Source organism: Cinclus cinclus, chromosome 29, assembly GCF_963662255.1.
Source record: "Cinclus cinclus chromosome 29, bCinCin1.1, whole genome shotgun sequence".
NCBI classification, from domain to species: domain Eukaryota; kingdom Metazoa; phylum Chordata; class Aves; order Passeriformes; family Cinclidae; genus Cinclus; species Cinclus cinclus.
In genome coordinates, this window is record NC_085074.1 from 3,173,782 (window position 1) to 3,188,234 (window position 14,453).

The 14,453-nt window shown below is 48.0% G+C and overlaps 1 protein-coding gene across 1 annotated transcript in view; it reads left to right on the forward strand.

The window, feature by feature from the left end:
* The window catches only part of LOXL2 (lysyl oxidase like 2), a 46,122-nt gene that overhangs the window by 14,215 nt on the left and 17,454 nt on the right, over positions 1-14,453 (forward strand). Inside the window, exons 3-4 of the mRNA XM_062510463.1 lie at positions 3,517-3,728; positions 9,383-9,853. Coding sequence (XP_062366447.1) covers positions 3,517-3,728; positions 9,383-9,853 — 683 coding nt within the window. The remainder of the gene's footprint in view (positions 1-3,516; positions 3,729-9,382; positions 9,854-14,453) is intronic.

Below are 14,453 nucleotides of genomic sequence, written 5' to 3' on the forward strand. Positions count from 1 at the left end.
TACTTTTCTTTCCTGGTGAAGAAAATGAGGCAGGGTAGGGAAGGGAGAACAAGGTTCCCTCTGACAGCTCTGGGTAAACACAATTTCTCCATCAAGCTGGAAACATTTCCTAAATTGCACCAGGGAAAAGCAGGGTTTGGAAAGCAGCCTGGGGAGTCCTGGAATGCCCTGAGGCTCCAGTACCTTCCTGAGAGCACGTAGTCAAAAACCCTGCAAGGTTTTAGGAGAAATTTGGTGCTGCAAATGGATTTCTCAGGCTCCACCGGAGAGGTTTCAAATCCCCTCTTACATCAGAACCCTTGGAACACCTGGAATTGCCTCAGATGTAACAAATTTGGGCATCACAGGGAGATAATTAAAAATTTCAAGTTATTACAAATAATTCTTGAGGGCTTGCAAAGCTGGAGCCCAGCCTATGAACCCGATGTGAGTGGCACTGTTGGATAAATCCTGCCCCCATTCCTGCCCCATTCCTGCCCCCATTCCTGCCCCATTCCTGCCCCCATTCCCTGCCCCATTCCTGCCCCCATTCCTGCCCCATTCCTGCCCCCATTCCTGCCCCATTCCTGCCCCCATTCCCTGCCCCATTCCCTGCCCCCATTCCCTGCCCCATTCCTGCCCCCATTCCCTGCCCCCATTCCCTGCCCCATTCCTGCCCCTATTCCTGCCCCTATTCCTGCCCCTATTCCTACCCCCATTCCCTGCCCCATTCCCTGCCCCATTCCCTGCCCCATTCCTGCCCCTATTCCTACCCCCATTCCTGCCCCATTCCTGCCCCTATTCCCTGCCCCATTCCCTTCCCCATTCCTGCCCCATTTCCTGCCCCCATTCCCTGCCCCATTCCCTGCCCCATTCCTGCCCCCATTCCCTGCCCCATTCCCTGCCCCCATTCCCTGCCCCATTCCCTGCCCCATTCCCTGCCCCATTCCCTGCCCCATTCCTGCCCCAATTCCTGCCCCAATTCCTGCCCCATTCCTGCCCCATTCCTGCCCCCATTCCCTGCCCCATTCCTGCCCCCATTCCTGCCCCCATTCCCTGCCCCATTCCTGCCCCCATTCCCTACCCCCATTCCCTGCCCCATTCCTGCCCCCATTCCTGCCCCCATTCCCTGCCCCATTCCTGCCCCCATTCCCTACCCCCATTCCTGCCCCATTCCTGCCCCATTCCTGCCCCATTCCTGCCCCATTCCCTGCCCCATTCCCTGCCCAAATTCCTGCCCCATTCCCTGCCCCATTCCTGCCCCATTCCTGCCCCATTCCCTGCCCCATTCCTGCTTTTCTTTGCCCTTCCCTGGGCTCTGTTTGTTGTACCAGCCCCGGTGAAAACATCTGGAGAATGGATGAGCCCCGGGATCTGCAGGATTTGCAGGATTTACAGGTCCTGCTCCCTAACCAGAGGCCCGTAGCCCTTTAAAGCAATTTTTTTTTTTCTTTTCCGAGTGGCTGAATCTGAGGATTCCTCAGTTCTGATGTAACCCCGAGCAGGACCACGTGGGTTTGCACATATTTGACAAGGAAAGGGCTCCTGGAAGGGAATTTGCCCATTTTTCAGAAGCTCTTTTGTAACCATTCGCCACAGAGGAACTTTTCCAGCCAGGATTTGTCCCTGGCATCCTGCAGATCTGGTTTGTGCTCTCAGGAATCTTTTCCAGCCAGGATTTGCCCTCTCCAGCCAGAATTTACCCCTGAGGTTCTGCAGATCTGCTTTGTGCTCTCAGGGATTTTTTTCCAGCCAGAATTTACCCCTGAGGTTCTGCAGATCTGCTTTGTGCCCATGGGAATTATTTTTTTTTCCCAGCCAGGATTTCCTCCTGGGGTCCTGCAGGTCTGGTTTGTACCTTCAGGGATTTTTTTTTTTTTTTCCCAGGCAAAATTTGCCCCCTCCAGCCAGGATTTACCCCTGAGGTTCTGCAGATCTGATTTGTGTTATCAGGGATCTTTTCCAGCCAGGATTTCCCCCTGGGATCCTGCAGGGCTCATTTCTGCTTTCAGGGAATTTTTTCTAGACAGGATTTGTACCTGGGAATCTGCAGGTCTGGTTTGTGCTCTCAGGGATTTTTTTCCAGCCAGGATTTCCCCCTGGGGTCCTGCTGCTTTGTGCCTTCATGGATTTTATTTTATTTTATTTTATTTTCCAGCCAGGATTTACCCCTGAGGTTCTGCAGATCTGCTTTGTGCCCTTGGGATTTTTTTTTTTTTCCAGCCAGGATTTGCCCCCAATCCTTCCAGGAGGGGTCTGTGCCCTCAGCCTCACGTAGGTCCCAGATGTGAAATCCATTCTGTTCCCATGACTCGCTCCCTGTCCCAGGTTGTGGAGGAGGAGCTGGAGAAACGCTGCTGTCAGCACCTTGGAATCCCAGATTCCACATGAAATCATGGCTTTGGATGGAAACCCCAAATTCCTTCCCTGCCAGGGCTCCCAGCTCCCTGCACCTTGGAACGATTCTGGGATTTAGGCCGGCCCTAACAAAGCTGAGCTTTGTATTTCCATGGGAGCAAGGATTAAATTAAGGCAAAAACAGTGCTGGAAATCGAAGTGACAAAGCAGATTTGTTATAGGGCTGCTTATAAAAATAAATTAGAGATTTTGTTGTTTTTTTTTTTTTTTTTTTGTTGGGTTTTTTTTGTTGGTTTTTTTTTTTTTTTTTTAAGAATCCTCTTCCAGTGGATGGATTTACACAAGGTGGAAAGGTTTGTTTGATAAAATCCCAGGAAGGTTTGGGTTGGAAGGGAACTCAAAAATCTTCTCATTCCACCCCTCCTGCCATGGCAGGGACACCTCCCACTGTCCCAGGTGGATCCAGCCTGGCCTTGGACACTTCCAGAGATCCAGGGGTAGCCACAGCAAATCTGGGAATTCCATCCCAGCTCCTCACAGGGAAGAATTTTTCCCAATATCCCGTCTAACCCTGCCCTCTGGAAGTTTGAATGCCTCTTGCCCTTCCTCATCCTTCCTCCCCTACCTGACCACAGGTAAATGCCACCTGGAATTTCCAAAACCCATTTCCCAACAATCCAGCATCATTCCCATTTATTTTCCACCCGCAGAGCTTGACCCCAGCTGTGCCGTGATCCCACCTGGAATTTCCAAAACCCTTTTCCCAATGACCCAGCATCATTCCCATTTATTTTCCACCCGCAGAGCTTGACCCCAGCTGTGCCGTGATCCCACCTGGAATTTCCAAAACCCATTTCCCAACAATCCAGCATCATTCCCATTTATTTTCCACCCACAGAGCTTGACCCCAGCTGTGCCGTGATCCCACCTGGAATTTCCAAAACCCATTTCCCAACAATCCAGCATCATTCCCATTTATTTTCCACCCGCAGAGCTTGACCCCAGCTGTGCCGTGATCCCACCTGGAATTTCCAAAACCCATTTCCCAACAATCCAGCATCATTCCCATTTATTTTCCACCCTCAGAGCTTGACCCCAGCTGTGCTGTGATCCCACCTGGAATCTCCCAGGCCGTTCCTGCAGAACCCAGCATCATTCCTGTTTGTTTGCCACCCCCAGAACATGAACATCCAGGTGGAGGACATCCGTATCCGCGCCATCCTGGCCACCTACCGCAAGCGGGTCCCGGTCACCGAGGGCTACGTGGAGGTGAAGGACGAGGGCACCTGGAAGCAGATCTGTGACAGGCACTGGACCATGAAGAATTCCCGCGTGGTGTGCGGGATGTTCGGCTTCCCCAGCGAGAGGAAATACAACACCAACGTCTACAAGTAAGGGCAGGGCTGGGTGGGAGCCACAGACGTTCCTTGGAACATCCCGGGGTTTGTTCCCGGTGCCGATTGGCGGGTGGGAGCCTGGGGGTGCAGAAACTCCGACTGCTTCGTTCTTCCAGCTGGGATTTTCTGTCTTAAGTGTTTGGAATGTGCAGAATTCCCTGGTGCAGGTTGGTCCATGGGGTGCAGAGCTTCCAGTGTTTGACAGGGCCTGCAATGGGAGATGGGAATGTAATTCCAGCTCGAGGGTGAAGGTTTTCTCCAGCAGGGATGGGACCAAACTGCTCCCAGTGTCCCGGGAAATCCGTCAGCTGTGGGGAAATCATGGAATGGTTTGGGATGGAAGGGATTTACAGTCAGGGATTTACAGATTTACAGGGACACCTCCCACTGTCCCAGGTGGATCCAACCTGGCCTTGGGCACTTCCAGGGATCCGGGAGCAGCCACGGCTCCTCTGGGAATTCCATCCCAGCCCCTCCTCACCCTCCCAGGCAGGAATTCCTTCTCCACATCCCATCCATCCCTGCCCTCTGGCAGTGGGAAGCCATTCCCTCTGTGCTGTCGTTCCAAAACATCAACAGTCTCCAACTGCTCACCCCATCCCTGTGCAGAAATCCAGAGGTGGGATCAGTTCTGGGTGTGCTGGAAGCTCCAAAAAAGTCACCTTGGAATAAAACAAACCTTCCCTGTGCCCAGATTCCTCCTTCCCACCCCGAGTGCAATTCCTGCCTGGGCATCCCAGACAAGGATCCTCTGTGATCTCAGTGCTGCTTTTCCTCCCTAGATTTTCAGATTGGAATTTTTAAAATGAAGGAAGACCCCAGTGATTTTTCTGGGGAGAACGTTGTGTTCTCCAGCCCTGCGAATGGAAAGGTTTAGTCTGCGTTTCCTATTCCCTGGGAGCCAGGAGCTCTGAACTCTTTTTGTTGTCACCAGCCCTCATCCCAGACTGGGCTCTTCCCACTCTGCTCCCTAGGAAAAACAGCCTGAAGCAGATGTGAAAGAGTTTAAATGAAATTCTGCCTCGTTCCTTTGCTGCTCCGTGACCTGGGGAGTGGGAAAGCAGCGGCTGCTCCAGGGGAGGGCTGAGTGCTCCAGGCAGGAGCTGTGGTTTTCCTGCCTGCTCCTTCTGGCCTGTGGAATTGCAATTCCTGAACATTCCCTCCGGATCAGCCTGGCCACGGTTCCTTCCTTTCATTAGCAAGATCTTGATCTGCTGGAGAGGTCCTGGGCTTGCAACAGCCCAAAGCCACACAGCAGCCCAGGGAAAATGGGGAATAAAGAGCCCACTGGAATTCTGTCTGCAGGATTCCCAGGGAAAATGGGGAATAAAGAGCCCACTGGAATTCTGTCTGCAGGATTCCCAGGGAAAATGGGGAATAAAGAGCCCACTGGAATTCTGTCTGCAGGATTCCCAGGGAAAATGGGGAATAAAGAGCCCACTGGAATTCTGTCTGCAGGATTCCCAGGGAAAATGGGGAATAAAGAGCCCACTGGAATTCTGTCTGCAGGATTCCCAGGGAAAATCGGGAATAAAGAACCCACTGGAATTCTGTCTGCAGGATTCCCAGGGAAAATGGGGAATAAAGAGCCCACTGGAATTCTGTCTGCAGGATTCCCAGGGAAAATGGGGAATAAAGAGCCCACTGGAATTCTGTCTGCAGGATTCCCAGGGAAAATGGGGAATAAAGAACCCACTGGAATTCTGTCTGCAGGATTCCCAGGGAAAATCGGGAATAAAGAACCCACTGGAATTCTGTCTGCAGGATTCCCAGGGAAAATGGGGAATAAAGAGCCCACTGGAATTCTGTCTGCAGGATTCCCAGGGAAAATGGGGAATAAAGAGCCCACTGGAATTCTGTCTGCAGGATTCCCAGGGAAAACCGGGAATAAAGAGCCCACTGGAATTCTGTCTGCAGGATTCCCAGGGAAAATCGGGAATAAAGAGCCCACTGGAATTCTGTCTGCAGGATTCCCAGGGAGCTAAGCAGGGAATTCATTGCCCTGGACACCAGTTTGAGGAGGATTTTCTTCCACCAGTGCAGCACATTTCCCTCAAACCCATCCCTGAGATTCCCACCCCCTTCAGGAGCAGGGAATAAATCACCTCCAGACAGACAAAGTAGATTTTTTTTCCTGCTTCCAGTTGTAGCCTTTCCAAGAAAAGCATTAATTGGAGCATCTGGAGCCGTCTGCCTTGAATAAAAGGCTGCTCAGGAGTTGTCCTGTCTCTTGGACACATGGAAATGGAAAAACTGACAGAAAATTGTTCAGCAGCAACTCAGCACTGCTGAAAATCCCATTGAATCCAGCTGGAATTAGGAAGTGCTCCCAAATCCCAGCCTAGCAGATCTCTGCTCCTGGAGAGACCTCCCTCCCTTCCCTTGTTTTCAGCCTTGCTGGGCTCCAGCGCCCACAAATATTTTGGGAGACGCGCCGAACGTTATCCCAGGTTGGAAATGAAAAACTGGGAATGGCATTTTATGGGTTGGGAGAGGCTTGCAAAGCTTTGGCTTTGCAGTTTTGTTTGTCAGCAGAGTTTAAAAGAGCTGAATTCTTGTTGGGTCACTTCCCTGTGTGTTGTGGGTTGATCTGTCGTGTTCAGCTGGTGTTACTGGGAAGGCTCCCAGTTCTGGGCTGGGAATGACCTTGGATTTGTGGTCGAGGCACTGGGATGGTGACACCTTCTCACCTGGGCCAGGGGATGGTTTGTTTTGGGGAGGGAAAAAACTCATCCCGGAGCTAAAGCCCCTCTGCCTCCCGTGAAGCCACTCATTTCTCCTCGTTCCTCCCTTTCATTTGAGAATCCCCCTCTCCCTGGAGCAGATCTTTCCCTGCTCCTGCAGAAAATCTGGGATCAGGTTTCTGCTGGCCAAGGCTTCCCCTTCCCACATCCTCCATCCCACTGCCCCCAGTCCCAGCCCGAGCTCTGCCCCTGCACAATGCTGGGAGCCGAAATGATTTGCAGATGGACCTTGCTGAAAAAAGAAAACAACTGAGTTCATCGCTGTCCCACTGCCAGGGGTTTATTCCTGACTGCAGCTCGGCCTCTGGAGCCGACAGCGCGATTTATGTTCGGAAATGAAACAAATCTAAAGCGGAGTCCCTGCTCTTGTTCGTTCCTCTCAGCGGGTTTTATACAGGAATTGCTGTAACCCCTCCTCTCAGTTCCTCCTCCGGCTAGGAAAGCAGAATTTAATGCATTTTGCTGCTGGAGAGAGGAGAAATCTGGGATCACAGAGATGGACCTGATGCCTTTTTAAAGTCTTTGTGACTTGACAGAGAAGTGGCTCCGGGATCAAACAGCTGCTCCCAGTTTAACCAGTCTGCTCACCCCATTATAAACCTAGTCAGAGGTGCTGGGCAGCTCAGCGCTGCAATATTTGTGGTAGGAGCCCTCCTGGCTTGTTTTTTCCCTGGAAAATCCAGGATCTGAAGGGTTTTAGCAAGCCTAGCTTCCCTCCCTGGGGCTGAAGGCAGCACCTTGATAACTTCAGGAATTTCCCAAGGGCTGAAAGCTCTGCTCACAGCCCCGAGGAGCTCCCCAGCCTCTGCTCAGCGGGATTTGGGTGAATTTCCCTGGAATTTGTGCCGCGATTTGTCCTCTGCTCCCCAAGTCACGGAATTGTGGAATATCCTGAGTGCTCCTTAACCAACCCCTGAGCCCTCCCCACAGCTCCGCTCCTGCTTTGTTCAAAGCTTTTCTGGGATGAAAATCCCTCTCTCTTCACCAGTAGAAATGGTTTGAATCCCATCTTGACCTGGGACTGGCCCAGCTCTCCCAGCAGGAATGTTCCTTCCCACCTCTGACCTGAGCAGCATCACCCACTGATCCCTTCTGTGTTAAAAACCAAACATCAGCACAGCCCCGAGTTCCTGGCTGTAAAGATCAGCTGAATTCTGCTTTTTTTTTTTTTTTTTTTTTTTTTTCCAGATAGATTCAGTCTGGGGACACGAGGTGGGGCTTTATTTCTCCCCAGCCTCCCAAGGGCTGTTAATTCCATCCAGATGTTGATGAAATTTCCAGGATGAGGTCATTGTTTGCTATTCTAAGGCAACCCCATCCCTGCTTCCCTAAGTCAGGCTGGTTCTTGTCTGCTCTGGAGTTCGTGGAGCTCTCTGGATCTGTCTGTGAAGGATGAAAATGCTCCTTCAGGTCCTCCCTTCTGTCCTGAGCACAGCTGGGAAGTGGCTGCTTTTTATTGCATCCTCCCTGGATTTATTTTTAAAATTTTAACTCTATTCCTATTTTCCATCCCCATCTGTTTTTTTTGGTTTTTTTTTTCCCTCGATTTGGGGAGTCCCTGACTCTGCTGTGGGTTCTTAGAGCCACTTTTTCCCCCCACCAAGGACAGGCAGGGTCCTGCTGCTGCTCCCTGGGATGGATCTCAGCCCTGCTTCGTCCTTTTCCAGCATCATGGGATGCAGTCACAGCTCCCTCTCCAGCCTGGCTTGATCCATCCCCAACCTCAGCCCGGGCAGATCGGGTTCCAGGAAGGATTGGTGAGAGGCTGGGAGCCAGGAGAGCCTGGAGAAATGCTGAGCTGGGCAACAGAGCTCAGCGAGCACAGGGGAGAAGAAGCGACCCTGCAAAATCGAAATCCTAAAGGGAAAAACCTGAGCAAACCTGGATCTGCCCAGTGGAGCTCCCCCCCCTCCCCCCCCCCCCAAAAAAAAAAATAAAAAAAAAAAAAAACCAAACTCAGAGGGGCTCTTTGCTCCCCAGGATCTCTGTGCTGCAGCAAAGCAGAACTGCTGCCTTTCCTCCCCAAATTCCAGCCACCTCGCTGTGCCAGTTGTCACAGCTAATCCCTGCATCGCCGCTCTGCGTGGCACAGATTCCCGGAACGAGGAGAACTCCGGGATCCCACAGAGCCACGTGGAGATCCCAGCAGGGCGTGGGCTCCCCTGAGCCTTCCCTGTGGTTTTGAACTCCATTTTTTGAGCCTGACCTGACCCATATTTCCATTCCTCTCCGCTCCAGCAGCCTCCCACTTCGGATGGGGCTGGATTTTTTTTTCCCTTCCCAGTTCATCACGCGTGCCCCTTTCCTCCTCAGGAGTGCCTGGAGCAGCTCCAGGAAGGTTGGGAGTGAGAAGCAGGAGCTGCTGCCAAGCTGCTCTGCTGTGAACAAGTCAGCAGGGGAATCGCTCGTGCTCTCGGAAATTGCTCTCAGGTTGTGAACACAGACTCCAAGAGGATTTGGATTTTTCCCAATCCCAGCTGATAGCTGCTGGTCAGCAAAAGGGCCCAGTTATCTGCACAAATCCTCTCTGTTTGGAATTTGGAATTCTCCCTGTCCCTGCCTGGAGTGGGATCTGCACTCCTGGCTATGTGGCGTTTGCTGGAGCTGCACCTTTGGTCCTTACTCAGATTTTTATTTTTTTTATTTTTTTTCAGTTCTTGCAGGCTTTTATTTCCTTTAAATGGTTTGGCTTGATGATTTTGGAGATCTTTTCCAAGCCAAACGATTCCATGTTTTTAAATGACACCTCAAGGTCATGGTGTGGATGAACAGATCAGCCTCCAACTAAACCCCGTTCATCTTCACCCCAGGCCATTTTCCCTCCCAAAATTCACCAAAATCCACATTTTTTTTTTTTTTTAAACAAATCCCTAACTTCCCCCCTTTCTCCTTGATCCCTTCCAGGATGTTTGCCAGCAGAAGGAAGCAGCACTACTGGGCTTACTCCATGGACTGCAGCGGGAACGAGGCTCACATTTCCAGTTGCAAACTGGGGAACCACCTGACGGGCACTGGGCAGAACAGCAGCTGTGACAACGGGATGCCAGCTGTGGTCAGCTGTGTCCCCGGCCGTGCCTTCGCCCCCAGCAGCCACAGCGGATTCCGAAAAGCCTTCAGGCAGGAGGTGAGCAGGGAGAAATCCCCAGCCCAGCCTGGAGCCCCAAAAACGGGTTGGAAAAAAAACCTTAAAAGAAAAAAAAAAAAAAAAAAAAATGGTCTGATCCCACCCCAGCTATGGGCAGGGACACCTCGCGCTGTCCCAGGCTTTGGACACTTCCAGGGATGCAGGGACAGCCACAGCAACTCTGGGAATTCCAGCCCAGGGTTGTCCCAGGGAAGAATTCCTTCCCAATATCCCATCCCTCCCTGGCCTTTGTCAGTTTAGCAGAAAATGAAAATAGAGTTCTGTTTTTTAAAAGAGGGAGAAATGATTCAGATAAAGATCAGGGAATAAGGTCTTGGTTGGGGAAAGGTGGAATGGTTTGGGTGGGAAGGGATTTAAATCCCATCAGTGCCATGGCAGGGACACCTCCCCCTGTCCCAGGTTATCCCAACCTGGCCTGGGACAATTCCAGGGATCCAGGGGCAGCCCCAGCTCCTCTGGGAATTCCATCCCAGCCCCTCCCAGGCAGGAATTCCTTCCCAATATCCCACCCATCCCTGCCCTTTGTCACTTTGGAGCCATTCCCTGTGTCCTGTCCCTCCAGTCCCTCCTGCCCAGCACATTCCCAGAGCCCAGGGCTGATCCTGCAGCACCCACAGAGGGATGAGAAAATAAAACCAAAGAATCCTGGAATGGTTTGGGTTGGAAGTGACTTAAAACCCATCCCATTCCATCCCCTGCCATGGGCACAGACACTTCCCACTGTCCCAGGGTGTTCCAACCTTTCCTTGGACACTTCCAGGGATCCAGGAGCAGCCCCAGCTCCTCTGGGAATTCCATCCCGGCCAGGAATCCCTTCCCACCATCCCATCCAACCTTCCCCTGCTCCCATGTGAAGCCATTCCCTGTGTCCTGTCCCTCCATCCCTTGTCCCCAGTCCCTCCCCAGGGAATCCTGGAATGGTTTGGGCTGGAAGGGACCTCAAAAGTCACCCAGTGCCACCCCAGGGACACCTCCCCCTGTCCCAGGTTATCCCAGCCTGGCCTGGGACATTCCAGGGATCCAGGGGCAGCCCCAGCTCCTCTGGGAATTCCATCCCAGCCAGGAATTCCTTCCCAATATCCCACCCAGCCACCAATTAGAGCAGGAACCCCCTGGGTGTGCAACCCTTCACCCCTCTGCAATTCCCCTCTCCCTGCACGCCCAGCTGAGCTCACACCCTCCCAAATTCCAGGTTTGGTTTTTTTGGGGTTTTTTTTTTGTTTTGTTTTGTTTTGTTTTTATTTTTTTCCCTCCAAAGGGTGGGAGAGCAGCTGGGAGCGAGGAAATCCCTGGGTCACGTTGGTGGTTCTTGCTGGAGCTGCTCGGAGCCAGCTGAACTCGTGGCCGGCTGCTGCTGGGCTCTGCTGTTCCACAACCTCTGGAATTCTGCTGGAATTCCCCTGTGGAAATCAGCTGCCGTTTCCTCCACCTGCCATCTCCTCAAGCGAGGAAATGCCCCGAAGGGAGACTGGCAAAAAACAGGGAGCTTGAAAAATTGGGTTTGTTTAGTCCAGAGAGGAGGAGAGGACTGAGCAGGGCCGGGAAAAATCCCAGGATGTCCCAAAATATTCCCAGGAAATGTTGGAAAGCGAGGCTGGAATTGTTGTCGGTGCCAGGGGCTGGGACAGGACAGCTCCACAAGCAGCAAACACGACCTAGGTGGCTGCCAAGAGAAACTTTTCCAGCTGCAGGTTTGGGATTAGGGGGGGGAATCTTGGAGGTTTCGCATCAGAGAATTTGGTGGATTGGTGAAAATTTGGATTTTTCTGGCTTTTTTTTTTTTTTTTTCCCCCGGAGTGGTTTTAGGGGGATCTCTGGGGCTTTTTTTTTTTTTTCCCAGTATTATTATTATTATTATAATTATTCCCGTGATGATGATGATTATTATTATTACTATTACTATTATTATTATTAATTATTATTATTACTATTACTATTATTATCATTATTATTACTATTATTATTACTATTATTACTATCATCATTATTATTATTATTGCTATTATTATTACTATTACTATTATTATTATTGTTATCATTATCATTATTACTATTATATTATTAGTAGTATTATCATTACCATTATCATTATTATAATTATCACTATTATATTGCTATTATTATTATCATTATAATTATCATTATTATCATTATCATTATTACTATTATATTATTATTATTATCATTACCATTATCATTATTATAATTATCACTATTATATTACTATTATTATTATCATTATCATTATTATCATTATTATTATCATTATTATTGCTATCATTATCATTATTATCATTATTACTATTATTATCATTATCATTATTACTATTATCATTATCATTATTACTATTATATTATTATTATTATTACCATTATCATTATTATCATTATTACTATTATATCACTATTATCATTATTATTATCATTATCACTATTATATCACTATTATCATTATCATTATCATTATTATTATCATTATCATTATTACTTAGGCTTGAGGTGAATTTTGGTCCTGCATTAAGCTGCAGGTGTGAACAGCAAATTAAGTTTTTTAAGGCACCCAGAGGTGAGAGCTGCTGCAACCCTCCCGCAAATCTCCCAAGGAATGGGAGAAATGGAATTTTATTTTTTCCCCTCCCATTTTTTCCAAGATGGAAAAAGCCTCTTAAATCCAATCACCTGCAGAGAACTGGGATGGGATTTTTTTTATTTTTTTCCTTTTTCTTTTTTTAATTCTCTTCCCACACGCCGAAATGTTTGCAGATAAAAATCTCCTTTTCACCTTTTCGCCCCGCGCTTTTAGGGCCATTGGAATTGTGTGATTTATTTCTTTATTTTATTTAATTTATTTATTTTTTTAGGTGGTTCTAGGATAATTTTTAGGCCGAGATTCCCATAAATAACCCCTGTAAAGGATGGAAGTGCCCGGCGACCCCGCTCTTGTTTTTAACCCCAACCTGGAAACAAAACTCGAGACAATTTTAATAATTTTAGGGTGCTTTTTATCAACAATGCTAATTTTTAAAAACCTATAGGTATGGACTCATCCTTGTAAGGGTGAGGCTTTGTGGATGTCTTTCCATAAATGCTCCTAAAATCCTCTTTTTTTATTCCTTAATAAAATTGTCTCGAGTTTCGTTTAAAGGTTGGGAAAAAAAAAACAAAACAAAGAGTGGGGTCGGTGCCAAGGGGGATACGGATTTCAAAATATTTATTTGTGAAGGATGCAGGGGGAAAAGGGGTGAAAAAAGGGGAAAAATAGGGAAAAATGGGGAAAAAAGGGGGAATATAGGGGAAAAAAAGGGGAAAAACAGGAAAAAAAAGTGGAAGAATGGGTGGAAGAAAAGGGGGGGAAATGGGGAAAAATAGAAAAAAGAGGGGAAAAATAAGTAAAAATAGGAAAAAAAGTGGAAAAATGGGGGGGAAAAAAGGAGGAAAAAATGGGGAAAAATGGGGAAAATGGGGAAAATAGGGAAAAATAGGAAAAAAAGGGGAAAATGGGGGGAAGAAAATGGGGGGGGAAATGGGGAAAAATAGAAAAAAAGGGGAAAAATAGGGAAAAATAGAAAAAAAAAGGAAAATGGGGGGAAGAAAATGGGGGGAAATGGGGAAAAATAGAAAAAAAAGAGGGGAAAAATAAGTAAAAAGAGAAAAAAAAGTGGAAAAATGGGGGGGGGAAAGGGGAAAAAATAGAAAAAAAGGTGGGAAAATGGGGGGAAGAAAAGGGGGGAAAAATGGGGAAAAATAGAAAAAAAAGGGGAAAAATAGGGAAAAATGGGGAAAAAAGGGGAAAATGGGGGGAAGAAAATGGGGGGGAAAATGGGGAAAAAATAGAAAAAAAAGGGGGAAAATGGGGGGAAGAAAGGGGGGGAAATGGGGAAAAAATAGAAAAAAAAGAGGGGAAAAATAGGGAAAAATAGAAAAAAAATGTGGGAAAATGGGGGGAAGAAAAAGGGGGGGAAAAATGGGGAAAAATGGGGAAAAATAGAAAAAAAAAGGGGAAAAATAGGGAAAAATGGGGAAAAAAGGGGAAAATGGGGGAAGAAAATGGGGGAAAAATAGAAAAAAAAAGGGGAAAAATAGGGAAAAATAGAAAAAAAGTGGGAAAATGGGGGGAAGAAAAGGGGGGAAAAATGGGGAAAAATAGAAAAAAAAAGGAGGAAAATGGGGGGAAGAAAATGGGGGGAAAATGGGGAAAAAATAGAAAAAAAAAAGGAGGAAAATGGGGGAAGAAAGGGGGGGGGAAATGGGAAAAATAGGAAAAAAAAGGGGGAAAAATAGGGAAAAATAGAAAAAAAAAGTGGGAAAATGGGGGGAAGAAAAGGGGGGGGAAAAATGGGGAAAATAGAAAAAAAAGGGGAAAAATAGGGAAAAATGGGGAAAAAGGGGAAAATGGGGGAAGAAAATGAGGGGAAAAATGGGGAAAAAATAGAAAAAAAAAGGGGAAAAATAGGGAAAAATAGAAAAAAAAGTGGGAAAATGGGGGGAAGAAAAGGGGGGAAAAATGGGGAAAAAATAGGGAAAAAAAAGGGGGAAACGGGGGGAAGAAATGGGGGGAAATGGGGAAAAAATAGAAAAGAAAGGAGGAAAATGGGGGGAAAAATGGGGGAAAAAATGGAAAAAAAAAAGGGGAAAAATAGGGAAAAATGGGGAAAAAAGGGGAAAATGGGGGGAAGAAATGGGGGGGAAATGGGGAAAAATAGAAAAAAAAAAGGGGAAAAATAGGGAAAAATAGAAAAAAAGTGGGAAAATGGGGGGAAGAAAATGGGGGGAAAAATGGGGAAAAATAGAAAAAAAGGAGGAAAATGGGGGGAAAAATGGGGGGGAAAA